Source organism: Sciurus carolinensis, chromosome 18 (genome assembly GCF_902686445.1).
Source record: "Sciurus carolinensis chromosome 18, mSciCar1.2, whole genome shotgun sequence".
Classification (NCBI taxonomy): Eukaryota; Metazoa; Chordata; class Mammalia; order Rodentia; family Sciuridae; genus Sciurus; species Sciurus carolinensis.
Genome location: NC_062230.1, coordinates 40,221,835 through 40,243,594, shown reverse-complemented (window position 1 = coordinate 40,243,594; position 21,760 = coordinate 40,221,835). Strand labels below are relative to the sequence as shown.

The 21,760-nt window shown below is 63.9% G+C and overlaps 6 protein-coding genes across 11 annotated transcripts; 2 read left to right on the top strand and 4 right to left on the bottom strand.

The window, feature by feature from the left end:
* Positions 1–7: 7 nt before the first annotated feature.
* Positions 8–1,094, bottom strand: Nme3 (NME/NM23 nucleoside diphosphate kinase 3). Of its 2 annotated transcripts, none has more exons than XM_047533922.1 (5): positions 899–1,094; positions 696–826; positions 499–600; positions 315–427; positions 8–233 (listed from the first exon to the last, which is right to left on the bottom strand). In XM_047533922.1, the coding sequence occupies exons 1-5, from the start codon at positions 942–944 to the stop codon at positions 116–118; spliced, it is 510 nt and encodes a 169-aa protein (XP_047389878.1). In that variant the 5' UTR covers positions 945–1,094; the 3' UTR covers positions 8–115. The 2 variants fall into 2 exon arrangements, with proteins under 2 accessions (XP_047389878.1, XP_047389877.1); XM_047533921.1 differs by having other exon boundaries at positions 323–427.
* Positions 474–6,833, top strand: Eme2 (essential meiotic structure-specific endonuclease subunit 2). Its single transcript, XM_047533924.1, is given in 9 exon segments — positions 474–2,558; positions 2,642–2,773; positions 3,118–3,122; positions 3,124–3,216; positions 3,551–3,642; positions 3,800–3,857; positions 3,979–4,094; positions 4,216–4,405; positions 4,487–6,833. Coding segments are annotated over 9 exon segments (1,062 nt in total). The 5' UTR covers positions 474–2,353; the 3' UTR covers positions 4,658–6,833.
* On the bottom strand, positions 1,119–2,319 carry Mrps34 (mitochondrial ribosomal protein S34). Its single transcript, XM_047533919.1, has 3 exons — positions 1,909–2,319; positions 1,733–1,775; positions 1,119–1,656 (listed from the first exon to the last, which is right to left on the bottom strand). Exons 1-3 carry the CDS (start codon positions 2,227–2,229, stop codon positions 1,364–1,366), a joined length of 657 nt encoding a protein of 218 aa, XP_047389875.1. The 5' UTR covers positions 2,230–2,319; the 3' UTR covers positions 1,119–1,363.
* Positions 5,027–10,389, bottom strand: Spsb3 (splA/ryanodine receptor domain and SOCS box containing 3). Its single transcript, XM_047533913.1, is given in 8 exon segments — positions 5,027–5,621; positions 5,623–5,786; positions 6,022–6,147; positions 6,222–6,324; positions 6,399–6,586; positions 6,651–6,828; positions 9,168–9,305; positions 10,243–10,389. Coding segments are annotated over 8 exon segments (1,149 nt in total). The 5' UTR covers positions 10,330–10,389; the 3' UTR covers positions 5,027–5,456.
* Positions 10,390–10,624: 235 nt separating this feature from the next.
* On the top strand, positions 10,625–21,758 carry Nubp2 (NUBP iron-sulfur cluster assembly factor 2, cytosolic). Of its 2 annotated transcripts, XR_007106147.1 has the most exons (8): positions 10,625–10,774; positions 11,364–11,482; positions 11,668–11,866; positions 12,624–12,778; positions 12,897–13,007; positions 13,193–13,262; positions 19,849–20,016; positions 20,656–21,758. XR_007106147.1 is itself a non-coding variant. In XM_047533918.1 (7 exons), the coding sequence occupies exons 1-7, from the start codon at positions 10,726–10,728 to the stop codon at positions 13,689–13,691; spliced, it is 849 nt and encodes a 282-aa protein (XP_047389874.1). In that variant the 5' UTR covers positions 10,626–10,725; the 3' UTR covers positions 13,692–14,080. The 2 variants fall into 2 exon arrangements, 1 of the variants encoding a protein (XP_047389874.1); XM_047533918.1 differs by lacking the exons at positions 19,849–20,016; positions 20,656–21,758 and adding an exon at positions 13,546–14,080 and having other exon boundaries at positions 10,626–10,774.
* On the bottom strand, positions 14,832–18,488 carry Igfals (insulin like growth factor binding protein acid labile subunit). Of its 4 annotated transcripts, none has more exons than XM_047533910.1 (2): positions 17,931–18,488; positions 14,832–16,842 (listed from the first exon to the last, which is right to left on the bottom strand). In XM_047533910.1, exons 1-2 carry the CDS (start codon positions 18,053–18,055, stop codon positions 15,027–15,029), a joined length of 1,941 nt encoding a protein of 646 aa, XP_047389866.1. In that variant the 5' UTR covers positions 18,056–18,488; the 3' UTR covers positions 14,832–15,026. The 4 variants fall into 4 exon arrangements, 3 of the variants coding, with proteins under 3 accessions (XP_047389866.1, XP_047389867.1, XP_047389868.1); XM_047533911.1 differs by having other exon boundaries at positions 14,833–16,855; positions 17,931–18,020; XM_047533912.1 differs by having other exon boundaries at positions 14,833–16,825; positions 17,931–18,004.
* Positions 21,759–21,760: the final 2 nt, after the last annotated feature.

Genomic DNA, 21,760 nt, shown 5'->3' with positions numbered 1-21,760 from the left:
ATGCTCACACGGTCTTCCTACAGTTTATTATGAAAAGAAACGGGGGCCAGCTGAGTGCCAGCTGTCCTGCCCACCAGCCCCATCCGAGTCCGAGGGGGCGTCCTGTGGGGGGCAGCTACTCGTACAGCCAGTGCCCCGCGCTGTCCTCCCAACACAGGAGCTCGTCGGACCGGAACCAGAGCGCGATCTCGCGGCGGGCGCTCTCCACCGAGTCGCTGCCGTGGATCACGTTCCTGCACGGGACAGGGGCGTGGGTGGGCCGGGCCGCGGACGCGAGCGGCAGGGCCAGTGGGGAGGGCGCAGGCGGGCCTTACTTGCCGACCTCCACGCAGAAGTCCCCACGGATGGTGCCGGGCGGGGCGTTCACAGGGTCCGTGGTGCCGATGAGCGCCCGCGAGGCGCGCACGACATCCAGACCTTGCCACACCTGGGCGTGGGGCGAGCGTCAGTGCGCGCAGGCTCCGGGGCTGTACCCGCCCGCCGCCCACCGCAACTCACCATGGCCACCACGGGCCCCGAGCTCATGTACTTGACCAGGCGGCCGTAGAAGGGGCGCCCGCGCAGCTCCGCGTAGTGCTCGCGCAGCAGCTCCTCGGAGGCCTGCGGGAAGGACGGCCGCCCGCGCTGCGCCCCGCGCCCTCGTCTCGGCCCCCGTACCACCCGCCCCGCACGCGCCCTGCTCCGGCCGCCCGCACCTGCACCAGCTTCAGCGCCACCAGCTTGAAGCCCTTCCTTTCGAAACGCCGCACGATCTCGCCCACCAGCCGCCGCTGCACGCCGTCGGGCTTCACGGCCAGGAAGGTGCGCTCGTGCACCCCGCTGCAGGCTGCGGGACCTGGACGTCAGGTCAGCCCGGCAGCCCGCGCCCCGTCCGGTCCCGCGCCGCCCCCGCGCTTACCCGCCGGGAAGAGGTTAGCGAAGATGGTCAGCACCAGGCAGATCATGGCGGCGGCTGGCCGGGCGGGCGGGGCGGGGCCTGCGCCTAAAGGGGCGCGCCGCACGCAGGGCCACCCCCTGCACACGCCCGAGGCGGCCGCCGCGGCCCCGGGGCCCCGGCACCTGCTCCGCAGCGCCCCACCACACGGCCCCGGCCCCGCGCGCACAGAAACCACAACACAGGCCACTAAGCGCGTTTATTCCCAGTCACGGCAACGCGGCAGAGGCCGCTTGGAAGTGAGGCCCGCACGCTGCTCCCCGCTTTCGCTCAGCAGCCCGCCCGCAGGGCCCGACTCAGCCTCTGCTGCCCCACTTCTCCCCACCAACTGCAAGGCCGCGGGGCACGTCGCCTAGGCGGCCACACCCCAAGACGGTCACCGCGGGGAGCCCGCCGCCGGGCCGCGGGCACTGCGCAGGCCCTGCCCAGCTAGACTGCGGTTCCCCCGGCCCGCCCCTTGGCCTCCTGTTTTGCAGGGTAGTCCCAAGGATCCGCACGAGTCCTCTCCAGGTTCAGCAGCGGCTCCTCCGCGCTGGTGTCCCCGCTTTTCCGTCGCTGAGCCAGGATCATGGCCCGGAGCAGAGGTGGGTAGGGCACGGGGCGCGGCCTGTCCTCCATCCCAGGCGTGAAGGCGACGAAAGCCGCCTCCTCGTGCTTGGGCACCAGCCGCCAGTCGTGGTACATGACGTGCTCGATCTCCCGGGCCTCCGCCTCCGTCTTCCCTGCGGGAGGAATGCGAGGCTGACTTCGCGCCGGCTGGACAGACGGCCACGCGCTCCTGCCCGCCGGTACCCTTACCTTTGAAGGTCAGGACGCCCCAGGCCTTCCCGTGGTCCAGGTTCTGCGAAGCAAGAAAGAGCGGGTCAGCTCGGGGAGCTGCTCGCCCAGCGCGGGGGAGGCGGGGGCCCCTGCCCCTCAGAGCTGGGGATCTGAGCGAGGCCAGCGCCTTCCGGCAGCCGGCGGGCCGCGCGCACCTGCGCGGTGTAGTCCGGCCGCACGCGCGTGAGGCGCCAGTAGCAAGGCTCGTCGTGCTGCCACAGCCAGGACTTGCGCGTCACCAGGCGGCCCAGGCCGAAGAGCGGGAGGCGGGCGAGCAGCTGCAGGAGGCGGCTCTCGCGGCGCGCGTCGGCCCAGGCGCGCGCCGGCAGCCGGCGGCCCGAGTGCGGCCGGGTCAGGGTCTCGTAGTCCAGGGCGTAGAGCTGCGAGTCGCGCGGCCGCTCCCGCTGCTCGCGCAGGGCGCGCACGCGGCGGGCCAGCTCGGCGATCAGCCGCGGCCGCACCTTCTTCCGCGCCATCGTCGTGGCCGCGACCCCCGCCCCGCCGGAAGCCCGCGCAGTCAGAGCGGGCCCGCGCCGGAAGCGACCGGCGTCCCACCCAAAGGCTTCCGGACGCGGGCGGAAGCGGATAGGAGGTCGGGCCATGGCGGAGGCGGGGCCCCGGAGGGCCGCCCGCTCGCGCCGAGGCCTTCGGAGGCCCCAGACCTGGGAGGTCTCGGACTCCGACTCGGAGGACCGCAGCGCTGCCGAGGCCGGAGCAGGGGTTCGGGGCCCGGCGGGGCAGCGCAGGGCGGCGGCGTGGCGGCCCGAGCAGGCCCTGCGGCACCTGGTGCTGCGCGTGGACCTAGGTGCGGGCTCGCGGGCGGGCGGGCGGATGACCGCCGGCCCGCGGGCAAGGAGGGGCTGACCGAGCTGTCCCCCGCGGGCGCAGCCGTGCTGGAGGACACCGGTGCCGACGTTCTGATGGAGGCTCTGGGCACCCTGGGCTGTGAATGCCACATCGAGCCGCAGCGCCCCGCACGCAGCCTACGGTGGAGCCGAGTGAGGCACGACCCCCCGCAGCGTGAGTGGCCGGTTCTGCCCGCCGCTCCCGTGCCCTGAGTCCTGGGCCCAGGTTCCACTGGTGCAGCATCTGGAGAGGTAGCACCTCGCAGAGGGGTAACTAAGACTGCGATGCCACTCTGCCAACATGGAGCAGAACTAGCTGCTGCCCCGTAACATTTCTGCTCCAGATGAGGCCCCTAGCCTGGCCTCTGGGAGGCTGGGCTTAGGCTTCTGGGGAAAGCCCTGGCGGAGCTGGGCATGGCTTCTGCTGCAGAACTGGGGTTCCTAGTGTTGACTTGGTAGCCAGGCAGAGGCCCAGAGACCGGCCACGTGTGGGCAGCAGTGCCCCCCATATCCCCACAGGTGCCTCCTGAGGTGTGGGCTGCAGAGGAGCAGGAACTACTGCTGCTGCTGCTGCTGGAGCCCGAGGAGTTTCTGCAGGGCACTGCTCAGCTGAATCAGGTGGTCTTCCCTCATCCTGTGGGACCAGGTTTCCCAGCCAGGAGTGCCGTTCTGCCAGCCAAGGTTTAGGGGAGAGAGACACAAATGAGACAGTGGTGGGATTGGGAGAGCTTGGAGTCCATGCAAATGCCAGGCTGGGGTGCAGAGGTGGACCACAGGGTGCTGAACCTCCCTGGCCTTAGGAGGCAGTGCAGCTGGTTTTCTGGAGATAGTTGGCTGGGCAGAAGGAGTATCTCTGGCTTTCATGCTCTTTGCCACTGGCTGCGGGCTGGTGGTCTGCAAGGCCCTGCAGCCACAGCCCTCCTAGGAACAGGTGTACCATGTTTGCCTTCAGACAGCAGGCCTGCCCTGTTCAGTGCCCTGGATCTCTCCTGAGAGCCCTACCCACCCCCACCTGGCTGTCATCGGGCTGGATGCCCACCTATGGTACCATTCATCCCAAGGCCCTTAGCAGGGCTGGCTGGGGTGGGTGAGGAGAGGTAGGGATGCCTCTGGCAGAGCCGATTCCAATGCCCAGGGGGCCCTGGCGGAGGCAGAATTCAGCTAGAGGTATGGGGAACTAGAGGTGGTCTCTTCTGCCCAGGTCTTGCCAGCCCAGTGCCCAGGGGATGCAGCAGTTGCAGAATCCAGAGGTGGAGGAGGTGAGGGCCGTTAAGGCTGGGTGGGTGGACCTTGACCGCAGCATGTGACTGCTCTCTAGCTGGGCCAGGCATGCCTCCCGACATGGTCAGGGTAAGCCACACCATGATCACCCTTCTCCAGGCCCTGGTGCTCCTCCAGCTCTACGCAGACCTGGATGTGCTGCTGGTGGCCTCCTGGCAGGAGCTGAGTCAGCACGTGTGTGCCTACACCAAGGCTCTGGCCCAGCTCCCCTCTAAGTGCGTGCCCCTGCTGAGGGCTGGAAGGGGACAGGATCGCCAGTAGCAGGGTGCTCGGTGGGCAGAGCAGGGCTGGAAGACTTTGTGGCTCTGAAGGCCCCTGTGCCCCTCCCTGTTTCAGGCAGTGCTGGGACTCCCAGGCCTTTTCCTTCTGCACAGCAGGGCGCTGGGCTGCAGGCCAGCTGGTGGCCAGAGATGGCTCTGGGCTGCGAGGGGTTTGGTGGAGACAGATCAGGCAGTTTAACCGGGTCAGCTCTGCTGTGGCAGATGCCATTGTCACCGCCTTCCCCTCCCCCCGCCTTCTGCAGCAGGCAAGTCCCCAGGTACCCTTCCCCTCAGGTGGGAGACCCAGGCCTCAAGGCCCACCCTGCTCACACCTGTGCTTGCCCTAGGCACTTCTGGCCTGCAGCACAGAAGAGGAGCGTCTGGGTCTCCTAGCTGACCTCCCTGTGGAGGCCAGCAAAGGCAGACAGCCCCGCAGGGTGGGGCCTGACCTCTCCCGTCGCATCTGCCTCTTCTTGACCACCACCAACCCTGACCTGCTGCTGGACCTGGGCTCCTGACCACTCGCAGGCCTCCTCTCCTGCCGACCAGCACCATAGCACCAGCCCACAGGAAGACTGACCAGACCTCCTGGGAGGGGTAGGGGCACCCACCCTCACTCAGCCTGGGGTGGACTCCATCCTGGGCCACTTAGACTTGAGCTTGGGGAAGTAGGGGGAGGACAGATGCTCTGGGATCGGCAGAGGAGCAGGGAGGCAGACAGAAGCCTGGGGAGGATGGGGGTTTGTGTTCTCTCTGTCCTGAATGCTCTGGCCACAGGACAGCCTGGCAAGACTGCCCAGCTGTGCAGTCAGGAGGACTGCTGGGCAGTGCCCAGAGGGTGGGGGTGGCTCCCTGAGGAGGAAGGCACAGATACCGAGCAGCCCAGGACTGGTGGACTCTTTAATCTCAGAGCTGTAAGACATAAATCCACATTTGTCGCAGTCGTTGGGGTCTCTGTGACAGGAGTGGCAGCAGACGACATGCAGAGCGAGCGACGAGCCAGGACCCAGGCACAGCAAGTGCCACTCCACCAGGCCCTGTCTCCCCAGGCAGCAGGCACCTGCCACCACAGGCTGGCCCAGCAGTGGCTGGCCACCATTCCTGGGACAGCTGGAGGGCTGGTGTGGCTGCTCATTTGATGCCCACCCAGTGCAGCAAAGTGGACTCACAGTGGCCAGTGGCTCTGGCTTTAGAAGAGATAGGGCAGCCCCACTCAGACCTTGGTCCAGCTCTTCCCTCCTGCTGCCATGCACGGTGGCTGGAAGGAAGGGACAGAGTGGCCTTCCCAGTCTGAGGAAGCAGTTTTTGTTAGAAAAATCAGGTCCGTCGGCAGCGCTTCCTTCGGCAGGGCCTGGCCTCTGGGCTGTGGGGATTGGGTGGGGGCACCGGGGCCTTGCGACGGCTGCAGTTCATGCTCAGGACCCAGCCCAACTTGTCACGTAGCACCTGCTTGAGGCCAGGTGGCAGGGGCAGGCCCTCGAGGGGTGTCCCCTGAATCAGGGCGCAACTGGCGCAGGCGGGAGCAGCACAGGTACTGCAGGGAGGTGGCGCTGGCGCAGGCGCGAATCACCTTCATGCTGCTCCTGGCTGCCGTGGAGCACACCATCGGGTAGAACCTCCTGTTCCTCAGCCGGGTGGCAGCCACTCCTGAAGGGGGGCACACTGAGCCTGGGCCTGTGGGGGGCCTAGGAGGTGCTGCACCAGGCCTGCTGCACATCCACCAGGGTGGCCAGGGGACCAGGTCCTGCAGCTTCAGCCTCTCCTGTCCCACCCCCTGGGGACTGGGCACCTCAAGCCCAGGGCAGCCTGGCTCTGCCAAGACAGCTCTGGCAGCTGTGCCCTGCAGACACCTGCTGTTCAGGGTCAGCTGAGGGACCCTCACCTATGCACTTCCTGTTCTTAAAGAAGGTCAGCGTCCCGTGCCAGGCATCCAGGTGCACACCAATGATGGAGCCCTGGCCGAAGCGCGACGAGAAGCTGGTCTTGTCGCCCTTGTGGTGGAGGAGCCCTAGGGGCACCAGGCGAGGGTGAGCCCAGGAGCCCGGCGCTGTCCGCCCACCCCCCGGGGCACACCACACACACCCGTGTAGGAGAGGCCCCAGCTGTCCTCATCCCTGCCAAGCAGGCTGCAGAACGTGTGGTGGTACTTGTCCAGGTCCACGTCGGACGTCCCAATGCCCACCATCTGCCAAAGTGGGCTGGGAAGAGTGTGCCTAGGGCAGGAGCCTATGGCACAGCCCCAGACCAGTGACCACTTACCATGTCGGTGCCATAGACAGGCGAGGTCATCTTGATCTCCCAGAAGTGCTGGCCGTCCCCCAGCTCCTTGGTGCCCCGGATGGCTGCAGTGCCACAGCTGTACTCCATGTGGAAGCTGACCTTGCGGTTGTCGCAGCTCAGCAGGGCAGCTGAGGACTTGTTCAGGTCGTCCCAGACCCAGTCGAAGCCTGTTGAGATAGCGCCAGCTCACCCCTGCACCTCCCGGGGGCCCCCCCCCACGCGGGCGCTCACACTCATCTTCCTCCCCGCAGCGGCAGTCCTTGCCACCGTGTGTCGTGTGCGGGCTGCTGCAGAAGGTGGCCTCGCTCTGGCCCTCACAGTCACAGAAGGACTCCCCCGTCACGGGCACAGCACTGGGGATGGACGGTGGCAGGGATGAGGACTCAGGGTCAGAATCAGAGTCACTGTGCTGGAGAGAAAGGCAGCCTGTTCCCACCTGGCTGCTGACCTGGCCCTACCAGTCCACCATAGGCTGAGCCACCCTGACCCACCCAGGAGGGGGTTTCTGCCATCCCAGGTGCTGGGCAGAGACCTCAGCACCAACACCCAAGATGGCACTTGGCACCACCCTCTGGCCTTCTCCAGGCAGCTTCTGGGTCGCAGATGAGCTGCAGACCTGGCCCCATCAAGATCTGATGGAGACCACTTGGGTCTCCCTGATAACAGCTGGGCTTCTCAGCATAGGATTTGGTCCCGACCTGGACCGGGGTCCTCTTGTCACCAATGCTTGGGGAAGCCCTCAGTGAGGCCCAGTGGACTTGTGCTGTTGCTTCAAGCTTATGCAGTAGGAAGCCTCAATCAGGACCCAGCGCCACCTCCAAGGGGCCAGAGTCCTGAGGCTCTGAGTCCAGGGACCTCATGTTGGTCACTGGTTAGTTATCAAGGCTGAACTCATCAAGTGGCAGGCAGCTCACCCACAGGCCCTGGATATCAGCCAGGGAGGGCTTCTGAACCAAGGTGCCCTCAAGCACCTGCCGAGACCAGGAAGGTGCAGACAGCCTCTGCCCGTCTGCGTGGCCAGCTCCTGCAGCCGTGCTGTGGCCTTCCTGCCACATGCCTGCAGAGCAGCCCAGGGAACCTCTACTCTGAGCTACTCTGGCCACACCTGGGCTCCTGCTGCCCTGTGAATTAAGACCAGCCCCCACCCAAACCCCCAAGCCCCACCATTCCCCAGCCATGTGAGTCACACGGTACCAGGTGCTGCATGCTCACTGTCCCTCCCGTATGAAGGAACCCTTTCCAGGTTGCTTCTCACCACTTCTCATGTTCCCTGTCTGCTTCCCTATCCACTCCTGCCAGACCGAGCTCCTCGGGGGGCCTGCTCCCCAGGTCCTATTCCTGTAAACCTGGGTCTAGGGCAGTGGCCACAGAGTAGCCTAAGCTAGTGGCCCATCACTGTCACCTGTATCAGGTACACCCAGGGGGAAGACTGGCCAGTGCCCTCTGTTCACACCCTGGGTGCTGTGTGGTATGACATCTGCCTCCCAGGAGAAGCCACAAGGAACCACAGCAAGAAGCTCAGCTGGCCAAAGGTGAACAGGCCTATAAGAAGCCACTTTCAGAACAACTGTCCTACCTGGAGAAGGTTCCTGCCCCAGACAACACAGGCCAGAGAACTGTAGCCCAGTGACCTAGAGGAGGAGTCCCCACAGCCAGGGAGGCCCACTGAGGAGCCAGGGCCAGGACACACTAACCCTCCTCAGGGAGGAAGCAGACCTAATCCTGCTACCAGCCTTGAGAGAACACCAAGAAGGGAGGAGGGGCAGTGTTGTTCAGCTTGCTGAGGTGCACCACCACCTGCCTACACGCGTGCCATGGGCCCAGTAGGTGACAGAGGACAAGCAGCATGCATGTGTCACAATGCCCAGCCCCACAGCAACGAGCCTGAAAGGCAGGAGCCCAGGCAGACAGATGACTGCAGGCCACGTGGTCAAAGGGAACTGCAGGCATGGCAGGAATGCAAGCAGGCCTCTCAAGCTTGGAGGCCCTGGGAAGGGCACAGGACACTGCTAGCCAAGCCAGTAGACCCATGGCTCCAGTCCTCCCCTAAGGCCTGCTGATTCCACCGCTGCCTGGGTCACCTGGTTGAGCCAGAACTACGATTGCAGGGCAGCACAGTGTAGACACTCCCAATGTCCATGTGAGTTCAGGAAGTCAGCGGAGAGGCCTTTCCTCCATGGTCTCCACCCTGCCACACTGCACCCCTCAGGCGTAACAGCCACACAGCCTGGAGCCCAGACCTGGCCATGGCAGAGATGACCAGCTGCTGTCAACGGCAGGAAGGAGCCTCTTCTACCTGCCCTGGCTTTGCTGGGCCTCCCTGAGCTTAGGAGAAGGGTGTGAAGTTTGAGAGCCACAGTTTCTTTTTTAGACATGTGCATGTGAACACAGAACACATTTGTGCTACAAAAGAAACATCTAAAAGGACGCATGCCCGGTCAACAGTTACCTCTGGAATCTGGCCAGGCAGACAGCAGAGAACTTCTGCTGCACAACTGGCCAGAGACCAGTAGCCAGTCCTTCCATACACTGCACTTGTCAAAGAAGAGGACAGGACAAAGAATCTGTTCTAAGAATTTGTTCTAAGGTCCTGTCACCCCAGGCTTCGTGTGCTTTACCTGGCCAAAGAGCCTTACTGAGTACGGTACTTCCCCAAAAAACATGGCCAGTACTCTGGCCTGGGAACATCTTTTTTGTGTGACTCCCCATCCTTGGAGCAGTCATGCCCACCTTGCCACAGGTACCTACCTGACCATCAGAGTCATAGCCCCGGATAGTTGTGCCTGCCAGGGCCACAGCCCTGGCATCCGCGTCCCGGCGGGCTGCACTCAAGACAAAATGCCACGCCCTGCTACTCCGAGGGCGCCTGGCCATGCTGGAGAGGACCTGAAAGAAAAAAGGTTCTGAGCCAGGGAGCCAAGCACACCAGGACGAGTCCACGATCCCCAAGCCTGTACTCTGCCACTGGAACTTCGCCACTGCCTGTCAGCTGGGCCACGGACCCAGCCGAGGCAGGGGCTCCAGGGCTCAGGTACAAAGCAGAGCTCCACGAGCCTGTACCTGGCTCCAGAGTCTGAGCACCTTGATCAAACCAAGGCAGTTGGTGTGAAATGCCACCCAGACACCCATGATTCCGATGGCGCTTCTCAGTCGTATCTCCCGAGTTCCGTGTAGGCACAGAGGCCTCGGGCATCTCACACCAGCTCGCTCCTCCTCCACACGGTCCAGCTTAACCAATGAAATCCCCGACCGCGGCTGCTCATGCCAGCACCACGGCCGTCATCCACCTGACACTCCCCCTTCCTGCCGCACCTGAGGAGGCCCCACTCACGCTGGGGACCACACAGCTCCGCGGCTCGGCTCCTCGCGCTCCACACGCTACAGCCGTGGTCTTTTTCGATAGCATTTCGAGTCTGATCGGGGCCTGCCATTGCTCTCGGGGTGAAAGGCAAGCCTCCGTGAGGGCTAGTTCCGCTTGGCTGCCTCGCTCCAGTGGCTGGCTCTCTGCTCTTTGTCCGAACCCCCGTGACCCAGCCCCACTTTCAGCCCGAGGCTGCCGCCTGGACTGCCCCACCTCGCCCGGCCCCTCGGGGTGCGCCGCATCGAGCAGGGCCGCGCGATGAATGAATGGTCCAGGCGCCCGGACCGGGCGGAGGGCAGTCAGGCCCGCGTCCCGCGGCCTGGGCGATGCTGCAGACAGGGACCGCCCGCGGTCCCAGCCCGGCCTCCCGCGCGCCGCCCCAGGGGACAAAAGGCTGCGAGCCCGACCGCCCGCAAGGTCAGCACGCTGCCCTCCGGGGCCGCCCGGTCGGACGCTGCTCACCTGCCCCCGTGGCCGCCGCTCTTCGCAGGCTGTGACCCACTTTCTGCCCAGGCCGGGACGTAAACAATCCCCGCCCCCGCGCTGCATTGGCCCCGCGGCGAGGCGGCCGCTCCAGTCCGGGACTTCGCGCGAGGGCGGGTCTCTTGGGTCACGACTGTTGCCAAGAGGTTGCAGGGCCCGTCGATCCTGATCCGATCTTCCCATTGGTCGCAGCTTGAGCTGTCAGACCCGAGATCCTCACTCCCATTGGACGCGGACACGGAAGTAGGTCCAGCTCCGTTACGTCATCTGAACCGGAACTTGAGGGCACGTCCCGAAGCTCCTCGGACGATTTGATTGGCTGAGGGAAGCGGGGCCAGGCTTATCAAAGGAGCCCGAGGGTGAGCTCCCGCCTCCCATTGGCTCCAAGGAGCTTCACTCCGGCTCTCAGCGAACGATCCGCGGGAGGAAGCGGAAGGAACCCGTGGGCCCGCTGACGGTGCTATGGCGGGTGCTGGTGAACTTGCGGGCGGGGACCCCAGTGCAGGCCGCGGTGAGCGTGCCCCCGAGGAGTGCAGCGTCCTCCCCGCCCGCCTCCCGCACAGCGGTGTCCAGGGGCCCGGCGCACCGCCGCCCAGGTCCACGCGGCTCCCAGTCAGCAGGCCACGCGGGTGCACGCCCGCCAGGTTGCGGCTGCTCTTGGCCCTCAAAGCTTCGGCCTTCCCATGAGGACGGAGGCCCGGGGCTGCCGCTCCTTACCCGGAGAGGGGCTGGGGGGTGTGGAGTCCGCCCCGGCGCACGCTGCCGCGAGGCTGGGCCAAGGACCCTCAGCTGTGCCCCGCCACGCTAGCGGGGAGCTAGCAGCGCTGGGCCTTTGTCGCCGTGCGTGTGGGCTCCTGCCCTCGCTCGGAAGCAGGGCCGCACGCGCGGGCCCCGTGGAGAGGCGCCCCGGAGGCTCCGCTTGCAGGCGGGAGTCGGGGTAGGCTAGGTCTGGGGGTCTTTGCTCGTGTTGCGGCGGAGAGCGGCAGTGGTCCCAGTCAGAATTCGGGAAGAGGGAGGGGTTCGGGGACCCTCTGTGAAGCAGCACTGAGGGCCTGTGGTTCCGGGGAGTCCCTGACCTCGCGACTTGTGTTTCTCACCAGAGCCTGGGAACCTGTCTGGCGTGCGGCACATCATCCTGGTCCTCTCAGGGAAGGGGGGCGTTGGGAAAAGCACCATCTCCACAGAACTGGCCCTGGCACTGCGCCACCAGGGCAAGAAGGTGAGGCCCCTGCCCAGGGCTGAACCTGTGGCTCCCCCAGCAGCCACGGCTTAGTAACACCTGCCCTGAGCTGTGCCGCTTCCCCTGCTGCTTGAGGGTGGACAGAGGTCCACCTGAGGCATGTCCCCTCAGCCCCCAGGCAGGCCTGGGAGGTCCAGCTGCCCTCACCATCAGCCTCCTTGCAGGTGGGGATCCTGGATGTGGACCTGTGTGGCCCCAGCATTCCACGCATGCTCCGGGCACAGGGCAAGGCCGTGCACCAGTGTGACAGTGGCTGGGTGCCTGTCTTTGTGGACCAGGAGCAGAGCATCTCTCTCATGTCCGTGGGCTTCCTGCTGGAGAACCCGGACGAGGCCGTGGTGTGGAGAGGGCCCAAGAAGAGTGGTAATGACCCAGCAGGGGCCAGTGGCTGGCAGCCTGCCGTTCTCTCCCAGCTGACCCCTTGTGCCGGGAGGTGAAAAGCAGTGGGGCTGCCCTCCCCGCTCTTGCTTAGCCACTGCCTCTGAATAAAATCGGAATCCAGCACTGGCCTCTCCAGCTTGGAGACACGGCTTCTGCCACAGAAAGACTCCTGCTGTTCACTGCCAGGCAGGCAGGCATGCTCCAGGGGGCGTGAGACAAGACCCAAGATCAAGTGCATGGCTCTGGCGGGTGTCATTCTGAGACCGCCAGCCATGGCATCTCTGTTTCCCAGTTGGGAGGTGAGGGGTCTGCTCAGACTGAACCCACACTGCAGGTGCCTGAGGCCACCCAGGGTGGAGCACGTCACTGGATGGGGCCCTGCTTCCTCTGGAGCACAGAGCAGGTGGCTGCCCCCATGGGCCAGCAAGGCACTCTGCTGCTGGCCATCTCGTCAGGCATGAGAACTCAGTCCTGCCTGTTTGGGGCTTGGGACAGGGCTGGCAGGGTAGCGCAGGAGCTGGAAAGAAAGGGTGCTTGTGGGGGCCGGGGCAGCTCCCACGTGTGATCAGAGCTCTGCCTCACACTTCAGTGACCCAGGACATCCAGAAGCCTGCCCAACGGAGGCTGGTGGAGCCTTGGGCTGGGTACAGTGAAGTCCCACCTGGCTGGTCTCGCCCTTTCCCCGGGTCCCAGGTCTTCACGGCACGGGCTCACTCATCCCCACCCCGGATCTCTGCAGCGCTGATAAAGCAGTTTGTGTCTGATGTGGCTTGGGGAGAGCTGGACTACCTGGTTGTGGACACACCGCCCGGTACCTCTGATGAGCACATGGCCACTGTGGAAGCCCTACGCCCCTACAGGCCCCTGGGGGCCCTCATGGTCACCACTCCACAGGTACCACCACAGCCCTGTCCCATGCCCTCCCTGCTGGCCTGGGCCTTTTTCTGCTCACAACACACTTATGATACTGAGTCAGTGGCAGACTGGCCCAGTCGTCTCTCCTGACCTCCAGGCGGTGTCCGTGGGGGATGTGAGGCGGGAATTGACCTTCTGTAGGAAGACGGGGCTGCAGGTGATGGGGGTCGTGGAGAACATGAGCGGCTTCGCCTGCCCACACTGCGCCGTGAGTCCTGGGAGGTGGCTGGGGCCCTTACATGGGCGGGCACCCAGGCATGTGCAGGTCACGTGGGGCTTTGAGGAGGTGGAGGATGGTGTCACCACCTGGACCTGCTCCCAGCCCTGCTGTAGGTCTCCTCTGGCCTTCAGCATGGTGGGCAACAATGGGTGCCTGTGGCCTCTGTCTCCTAGGCGTGCACCAACATTTTCTCCAGGGGTGGTGGGGAGGAACTGGCTCGGCGAGCGGGAGTTCCCTTCTTAGGTGAGTACCAAGAGTGGGCGCTGAGGACCCAACTTACCCTTGCTGTGGGGGTCTGACTCATCTTCCCGAATAAGGTGCTGGTGCTCTTGATTGTCTCCAGCTGAACAGGAAAGCTGCCCTCCACCCAGCTTCAGCTGGGGACACTGAGGTCCCCACTGCTTGTCCTATATTCTTTGGGCAATCATGAGAGACTGGACAGCCTGTTGGGAGGGCAGCAGTGTGGCCCTTTGTGTGCTCGGTGCCTGCCAGCACCTTCTCCCTGGCTGCCTCTCCGTGCCCGCAGGCTCTGTGCCCCTGGACCCCGAGCTCAGCAGAAGCCTGGAGGAGGGCCGTGACTTCATCCAGGAGTTCCCCAAGAGCCCTGCGTTTTCCGCCCTCACCTCCATAGCCCGGGAGATTCTGAATGCTACGCCAGCCCTGCTCTCCTGATAGGCAGCCCATGGCCTGCTGCTGCCATGGGCTCTGCTCAGCCCCTGGCGGCTTTCACAGCGGACGTTGGGTGTGGTTCCTGTGGCCTGCACTGTGTGGACGTCTCCTGCCTGACCTGCCCTTGGAGCTGTTTCAGAGGTGCCCTGAGTGGACTTGAGGCTGACAACGGTGCAGGTCCTGGCATCGCGATCTGCTGGTCCCAACCCTAGTCACGCTCGCCCCTAGAGGGATGGACTTCTCCACGCAGCTGAGGTCACCCTATTCACAGGCTTGCCCAAGACATCGCCATCCTCAGGCGACTGCTAACAGAGAGCCTCTGTAAGGTGGTACAGTGGTCAGGCATATCCAGTGACTTAGAGGAACCTGCCATTAAATGGCCTGGTCAGGCACATGTGTTGGATCGTTCTGTCCTTGGTGGTGAAAGCCTTTGCTCCCTGAAGCCTAGGGCTGGACCAGCCATAGTTGCCTTGTCCCAGGCCCCTGGAGATTCGGGTAAGGATGTGTCTGCATGTTGTTTTGAGGGAGTTTGGCAAGATCTTGTGCTATCAGAAACCTGAGGTGACATGGAGCCCTGACAGAGTGGCATACTATGGGCCAAAGCAGAGCCTTAGGCCAGAGAACTTGAGCTTAGTTTTGAGCTGAAGGGGCCCTTTCCTCACTTTTCCTGGTAAGTCTGGGAAGGAACCCTGTTTGGGAAGCAGAGTAGTGGCATGAGGCATGTTCCTTCCTAAGGGAAGAGCTGAAAACTTCCAGAGGGAGACAGGTCAGGGCCCAGGAACTCCAGGTGTGCCCCCATGTGCTCACTGGCTTGCTGTCAGCATGGGCTGCAGGGCCCCTGAGCACAGCTGTGCGTGGCTGCCTGGGACCAGGACACCTGAGAGTGCATTGCCTGGTCACAGCATGATGCCCCAAAGAGGGACATTTTGCTGAGTTTCGAGAGGACCTGAGTAAGTGCCTGTGGTTCCTCAGGTGGGAAGGTGTCCTGGGGGACAAGAGGATGTGAGGACGCAGCAGAACCTGGGCCAGGGCAAGGGATTGAAGCAGGGCACAACACAGGACTGAGGTGGTGGCTCCTGGGGTGGCAGAGCTGGGGCAGGACCCGGAGGGGAGGCGTAGCCGCCTTCTGTTCCCCGGGGTCAGCCCTGAGGGTCACACGCTGTGTCTGCTGGTTCACTTTAATTGTTGGCAGCTGGAACACTGCTGTGCCCCACCCTCCTGACCAGGCCCTGGGGACATACATGCCTGTGCCCACCCGAGCAACCTGAGCAGCGCAGGAGCTGAGGGCAGCGTATGGGTAGGGCAAGCTGGGCAGGGGCGCTAAGCCAGGAGCCCTGGTCAGCAGTGCGCAAAGTGGTCCTCGCCAACGTCCCGCAGGTCGAGGCCCGCCAGGGCGGCCGGGCTGGCGCAGGTGATGTTGTTGTGGGTGTACCCGGGCCGGCAGTCGTCGCCCTCACAGATGGCGGGGACCGAGCGAGGCACGACGCTGGGGTTCTGCAGGGCGAAGTCCCGCAGCGCCCTGAGGGAGCAGCGGCAGTCCCAGGGGTTGCCCTCCAGCCACAGGCGCTCCAGGCCAGGGGGCTGCGGCAGGAAGGTCTGCAGGGAGTTGTTCCTGAGGCTGAGGTAGCGCAGCCGGCCCAGCGGTGAGAAAAGGTCCTGGGGCAGCACCTCCAGGCGGTTGTGCGAGAGGTCCAGCCAGAAGGCCCGCTGCAGGGGCCGTAGGATGTCTGCCGGCAAGGCTGACAGATGATTGCGGGAGAGCAGCAGGTACTCCAGCTGGCTGAGGCCCTGGAAGAGCCCACGGGGCAGGCGCGTGAGCTGGTTGGAGGTGAGGTCCAGCTCCTGGAGGGAGTGCAGCGCCCCCAGGCTCTGCTCCTCGATGCTGGAGATGCCACTGTCCTTGAGGAAGAGTCTGCGCAGCCCTGAGAGGCCTGCAAAGGTTTGGGGGCGCAGCCGGCCCAGGCAGCTGCCCTCCAGGTGAAGGCTGTGCAGCGTGCCCAGGCCTCGGAACACCTGTTCCGGGAGGTTCCGCAGGCAGTTGCCAGAGAGATTCATGACTGCCACGTTGAAGAGGCCGAGGAAGCTGCCCACCTTGACCTCCTGGATCTGGTTGTCGTTGAGCGTGAGCACCTCCAGCTGCCCCAGGCCCTCGAACGTCTTCTCTGCCAGCTGCCGGATGCGGTTGTGCCCGAGCTGCAGCTCCTCCAGGAAGTGCAGGTCCTTGAAGGTGCGCGGCCGCAGGCTGCCAAGGGCGTTGTGTGCCAGGCGCAGGACGTGCAGGCCCAGCAGGCCAGGGAAGGTGTCCTCCAGGAGGCTGGCCACGCGGTTGTGCGACAGGTCCAGCCAGCGCAGTGCCTTCATGCCCAGGAAGGCGCCAGGGGCCACGGCCGTGATGAGGTTGCGGTCCAGGTAGAGCTTCTGAAGCCGGGGCAGCTGCCCGAAGACGTGGGCCTTGACGCTCCGCAGCGCGTTCCTGCTCAGGTCCAGTTCCCGCAGCTCACCCAGACCGCAGAAGAGTGCCGGCTGCAGGTAGGCCAGCTTGTTGCCGGCCAGCACCAGCTCACGGAGGCTGCCCAGGCCCTGGAACACGGTGTCCGGCAGCACCACCAGGCTATTCCAGCCCAGGTTGAGGTCCCAGAGGTGCGGGAGGCCCCGGAAGAGGCCCTCCTCCAGCCTGCCGAGCAGGTTGTTGCTGAGGCTGAGCGAGGCCAGGCTGGGTGTGTGCGCGAAGGAGCCCGCAGCCAGGCTCCGGAGCTGGTTCCGCTCCAGGTGCAGGTGGTACAGGTTCCGCAGGCCCAGGAGCGCCTGCGGCTCCAGGCCAGCCAGCTGGCTGCCCTGCAGGTTGAGGAAGTCCAGGTTGGAGAGGTTCCGGAAGGCTGCCGGGGGGACAGAGGAGAGGTTGTTGCCGTCTAGCCACAGGGCCCTGGCGCCGTCTGGGATGCCACCGGGCAGACGCGTGAGGTTCCTGGAGCTGCAGAAAACGCTGAGCTCTTCCGTGTCGTCCTCATAGCTACAGCTGCAGACGGCTGGGCATGGGGGGCCCTCGGTGTCCACCAGCACTCTAGGCTCAGCTCCATCCAGGCCGCAGGGGCCCAGTGCTGCCCAGGAGACCAGCAGTGCCACCAGGGCTAGGCCTCCTGCAGGGAGAGGGGATCTGGCAGGGTCCCCTGGAGGTGAGCAAGACCCCAGACTTGCTCAGACCTCAGCTGTAGCAAGAGGAGGGTCTCACCTGTGAACTGAGACATGGTCACCCCACTTAAATGCCAAGTGAAGGCCAGCTGGTGGCCAAGCTGGCTAAGGAGCTGACTGCACTTGCCACCCGCAAGGCCGGCAGGTGGCAGTCCCACTCTCGATGCAGGGAACACAGAGGGCTCGGCTCCCCAGCTTCTCCCAGGCTCATGGCACGGGCCGTCAAGCCTTGTGGAGTCCACATCCCCTGGGTCATGTACTTGAGCAGGGCCAGGCTGCCACACTGGCCCAGAAGAAGGCAGAAGAGACCAAGCTATCAGCCAGGATCTGACCATTTTTGGAATATTCTGGAGATGACCCGGATGGGGTGTCCACTTGTTGCCCTCTGTGGTGGACAGCGAGCCAGGTGCCCCTACCGTGAGGCCCCCAGATCAGGGGCACTGCCCATCTGTTCCCCAGTGGGTACGGCCTGCACTTGGGCCTTGGCCCATGCTAGTAGAAGAGCAGGACACAGGCCTCATGGCAGATGGGGACCCGACCGTCCACTTCCCAGGCCCCAGGTGCCATGGAACCAGACAGCAGCCTCCCTCGCAACAGTGCCCAGACCTCCTCCACTGGGTCCCTCCTGTCCCTGCCCAGAGAGCTCCAGGTCCCGGGTGCTGGGTGGGCAGGGGCCGCACATCAGACCCTCACCTGTGGCTCCTCTGCTGTGATGAGGCAGAGGTGACTCAAGGTGGCCCAAGGGCGGGGGTGGGTAGCCCAAAGAGGTGGGTAAGGAGCAAGGAGGTCTCCCACCCACCCAGAACCAGCACCAGAGAAGAATGGAGGCCGGGAGGGCAGTGGGCTCTGGTTTGGTGGAGGGTCCAGGCAAAGTCCCCGTCGTGGGGGTGTGAGGAGCACCTAGCCCTGTCCCTGCACTGTCATGCCAGGCCCAGCTGTGTCCCCTCCCACTGTAGTCCCACGGGCCCTCCCAGAGCTGAGCCCTCCGCTTGCCTCGTGGGGTCCCCAGCCGCCTGTGCCCAGAGCGAGTGGTGGGGACCCTGGGCGCCTCACCTTTCCTGCAGGCCATCCCGCGTGCAGAGCAGGCTGCAGCAGGCGGTGAGTGGGGGCCGTCTGCTGGGCCGGCGCCCTTGCCCTGTGTTTCCCCACTGAAGGGACAGCCCCTTTAACCCCCTCATGCCGGGTGGCCGGCAGGAGTCCAGATCCCTGGGTGCACAGTGCAGGGAAACAGCTAGGGGCCTCGTCCACCCTGAGGCCTCCTTCGGGATCTGAGGTGGGCTGTGGTGCTGCTCTGGGGGCCATCAGGCCTGTCATGTGCCCCCTGTAGGTAGGATGCAGCCAGAGGTGGGGACAGGGACACCAGACCAGCAGCCTGTGAAGGGCTGTGCTCAAGACGGGCCTGGGGGACCCAGGGCCTCACTAGCTCCTGATACAAGCAGGGGCCCTTGGGTAGCTCCTGGGGCACCAGGGACCCCAGGGTCCTCTGACTGCATGACTGTTGGGTAAGCCGGTGCAACCTCATTTCCCGGTGCCCGGCATGCTGCCCGCCCTGGGGTTTCCCAACAGCCTGAGTGGTATCCGCCTTTCGTGATCCAGGGCCCAGGGTCTGTCCGGGGTCCAGGCTCAGCCTTGGCCCTACTTGTGACCTCAAGGTCAGCTGATGTCTGGCCACTGCCCCTCCCCCAAGGCCTCTTCTAGGAATACCTGGCAGGGTCACTGGCCACCTCGTGTTTGCCTCCCCTGGCACTGTCCTAGGAGAGGCAGGCAGGGAAGACAGCCGGCAGCCTGGCCTCAGAGTCCAGTCTCATGGCCCAGTGATCAGCCTCCACCTGCCCCATACTACCCTGCAAAGTCCAGCAAGGCCTGGGCACCCCTGTCACCCACAGGGATGTGTCCCTGGTGCCTGGCCTGGCTTGAGGTCACCCCTGGGTTGGGCTGGGAGAAGGCTGCACAGGGCGAGGGCTCTCCCAAGCAGTCCCTGGCTCCACTCACCAGCTCAGACCACGTCTTCAGGTCCCTCCTGCAGGCCGAGTGGGCGCGGCTTGACCCACACCCCAAGGCCTCCAGCAGACCCTCTTGAAGTCTCTCCCTCTTCCCTGCTGGGGACAGTGGGAACAGGGGTGCAAGAAGGTGCCAGAGAAGGCAAAACTAGGTCTGCAGAGGGGCAGATTGAGGGGGGATTGGGGGCCTCCATATATGCGCCTCCTAGAAAGGTAGAAAGAAGAGGCTGACCAGGTGGGGTGGTGGGGAGCAGGGGGCTGCAGGTCCTGCCTGCGCTGCTCTGTCTCCAGGGATTTTCCAGGTCATTCCTCAACCTCTCTTCTGAGAAATTATAGATCCACAGGGAGAAAGTCCACACCTGGAGCCAGAGCGCAGTTTACACAGCCAAAAGTGCGGCCTCAGCAGGCCTCTGAGGCCAGTGGCCGAGGCCTCTTCTGGGAACCCCACCGACCCTGGCTCCCAGGTGGATTTGGGAAGAAGAGTCAGTGTCGCTGTGGTTTACTCTGGTAGGGGAGGGGCTGCGGTCTTCCTGTCCACTAGAGGCCAGCTTCATGTGGTGGAGACGTGCTAACCGAGATTTTGGCAGCTGGGTTAGGCCCACGTCAGCCTCATGAATCCTGCAGCCACACAGAAGGGTGCACAGGACACACTGCTCCGCCCCTGGGCTCTGCAGAGGATGCCGGCCCTACTCCCCGGCAGCCTGCGCTGGGCCACCTGAGCATCCCCGAGCTGAATTCAGTGCTGTCTTCAGCCCTCAGGCTCAGGGTCTGGCTTCCTCTGACATCAGGCATGTGCCTCTGCCCATGTGGGATGGGTTCCCAGATCCTCCCCAGCAGTGCTACTGTGGCGGGCTGTGCGCTCCATGGGGTGCAGACCCGGGCACCCCGTCCTCACTAATGCCTCCAGAGGTCTTTGTGCCTTGCTGCTGGCAAACGGAGGGTAGCACCATTGTTTTAATGTGTTTTCCCAGTCCCCAGGGGGACCCAGCACCTTTCCAGAGGCTGGCCGGCCCTGGATGGAGCTGCGTGGACATGTCTACCGGGCCGTCTGTCAGCCCGAGTTCTGAGATGTGTTTGAAAGCGCATTCTGGCTGCAAGTTGCGAGTATCTTCTCTGGTGCTGTGACTGGCCTCATGCTGGTGAGTCGTAAAGCAGTCTCAGATCTCGTGTTGAGCTTGACTAGACCCCCACTCGAGGCAGAGGGCCGGGTTCTGTGTGTCTGTCAGACTCTGGTTTCCAGACCTGCTTGCATACGGACTCAATGTGTTCTCAAGGTGTCTCAGGGCACCTGTGGTCTCTCCTTCCCACAGCAGCTGCGGTCTGGCGGCCACTGCCCTGCCTGGCTCAGGGGCCCTCGCTGCTGTTCCTCCTGGGCATTCGCTTCCCCTGCAGCAGCACCCCCTGCACGGGCCCCTCCACACGTCTGACGTGGGCGGGCAGGTCCTCCCTCCCAGGGGGAGCTTGAAGCTGTGGCTGAGCCATATTCGCTGGTGCGTTGGCTGCAGTCTCCCCCTGGCTTCTGCAGTGTGTTGTGATCTTGCATGTGCTGTATGTTGTTATCACTACTTCTACTACTACTACGGTCCTAGGACTGTACCCAAGGGCGTTCTACCACTGAGCCACACCCCCAGCCCTTTTTATTTGAAACAGGGTGTCGCTAAGTTGCCGAGGCTGGTTAGGAGCCTTCTGCCTCAGCCTGTGAGGTGCTGGGATCACAGGCGTGGCTGCTGTGCCCGGCTGTCGGTTTTGACGCTCCTGTTACCCTTTCTTCTCCTCAGCTTCGCTCTCTAGAAGCCTGCGGGGACCACGTGTCGCCTGCATGCCGCCCTCACCTGCACCCTCCTGAAGCCGCGCCATGCTGTGTGATTCCTGTGCTCAGCACTCCCAGCAAGCACACCAGCAGTGGCCTCAGAAAATGTGTGGACCACGTGGAGCGGCCAGTCCAGCTGAGCACTTGTGCCCAGGTCCTCCCACAGGGCTCGCTCCATGGGCTGTCAGCTGGGGCACTGCGCCCACTGTGCCAGTGCAGGGTGTGCCCGGTCCATTTGCCTGGCAGATCTTGGGGACTGCTGGGGCCCAGGCTCTGGGATGGCACCTCCTGAGCCTGCAGGGTGACACTGGGTGGCTTATTTGGTGGTGTTCTTTAGCTGTTCTGATAATCCTTCTCTGGTAGCTAGTGGGCTGAATGTCTTTTGTGTTTACGGGCCAATTCGTATTTCTTCATTGAAATAGTGTATTTTTTGCCTATTTTTAATTGGATTGTTTATATTCTCATAACTGAGTTTAGCACTATAGATTTGACTTATTACAGATCACTTGATGTGAAATTTGCCATCTCTTCCAGTCTGGGCTTGTCTACTGTCAAAAGTCTAGTCCTTTGAAGTACGGAAGACTTTCACTTGCAGAGAACCGGAGTCCCCGCGTCTCTTGCTCCTCGGAGTCTGGGTGTTGCCAACAGCCCCGCCAGAGCCTGTCGCCCTCTCAGCTTGTAGCCTGGGCCCTTCCTCAGTGCTGGGGTCCCACTTGAGTGCATTTGCAAGTGAGGAGGGTGCCTGGGGCTCAGCCTTCCATGTCTGGACGTCCGTGTTGGCAGGCCGACTGCCCAGCGCCTTCTCTAGACTTCGGCTCGGACCCTCGCCTCGAGTGGCCCACGCCTCATCTCTGGTGTGTGATGATTCCTGGAATCAGGTGTTCTGAGGCCCTACGACTTTCCCCCAAGTCGTTTTGGTTCCCTGCGCTTCCATGTGCACTTAGAAAGCCCTGCTGGATCTTGCTGGCTGCACTGGACTGCAGATGGGCTCAGGAGAACTGACCTCTCGACAGTGGCCTTCCGACCATGAGCAGGAGGCCTTTCCTTTCCTTGGTCTTATTTTGGAGGTGCAG

Coding starts and splice junctions, on each gene's coding strand:
- Nme3 (XM_047533921.1), bottom strand. CDS start 944: ATGATCTGCCTGGTGCTGACCATCTTCGCTAACCTCTTCCCGGCGG. Junction 601..695: donor TGGCGCTGAAGCTGGTGCAG/GTGCGGGCGGCC, acceptor TCCTTCCCGCAG/GCCTCCGAGGAGCTGCTGCG. Junction 428..498: donor CGGGGCCCGTGGTGGCCATG/GTGAGTTGCGGT, acceptor CCCCACGCCCAG/GTGTGGCAAGGTCTGGATGT.
- Mrps34 (XM_047533919.1), bottom strand. CDS start 2,229: ATGGCGCGGAAGAAGGTGCGGCCGCGGCTGATCGCCGAGCTGGCCCGC. Junction 1,776..1,908: donor GGCCGGACTACACCGCGCAG/GTGCGCGCGGCC, acceptor CTTGCTTCGCAG/AACCTGGACCACGGGAAGGC. Junction 1,657..1,732: donor GGGCGTCCTGACCTTCAAAG/GTAAGGGTACCG, acceptor TTCCTCCCGCAG/GGAAGACGGAGGCGGAGGCC.
- Nubp2 (XM_047533918.1), top strand. CDS start 10,726: ATGGCGGGTGCTGGTGAACTTGCGGGCGGGGACCCCAGTGCAGGCCGC. Junction 11,483..11,667: donor TGCGCCACCAGGGCAAGAAG/GTGAGGCCCCTG, acceptor GCCTCCTTGCAG/GTGGGGATCCTGGATGTGGA. Junction 13,008..13,192: donor TCGCCTGCCCACACTGCGCC/GTGAGTCCTGGG, acceptor TCTGTCTCCTAG/GCGTGCACCAACATTTTCTC.
- Igfals (XM_047533910.1), bottom strand. CDS start 18,055: ATGAGGGGGTTAAAGGGGCTGTCCCTTCAGTGGGGAAACACAGGGCAA. Junction 16,843..17,930: donor CGGGATGGCCTGCAGGAAAG/GTGAGGCGCCCA, acceptor GGACCCTGCCAG/ATCCCCTCTCCCTGCAGGAG.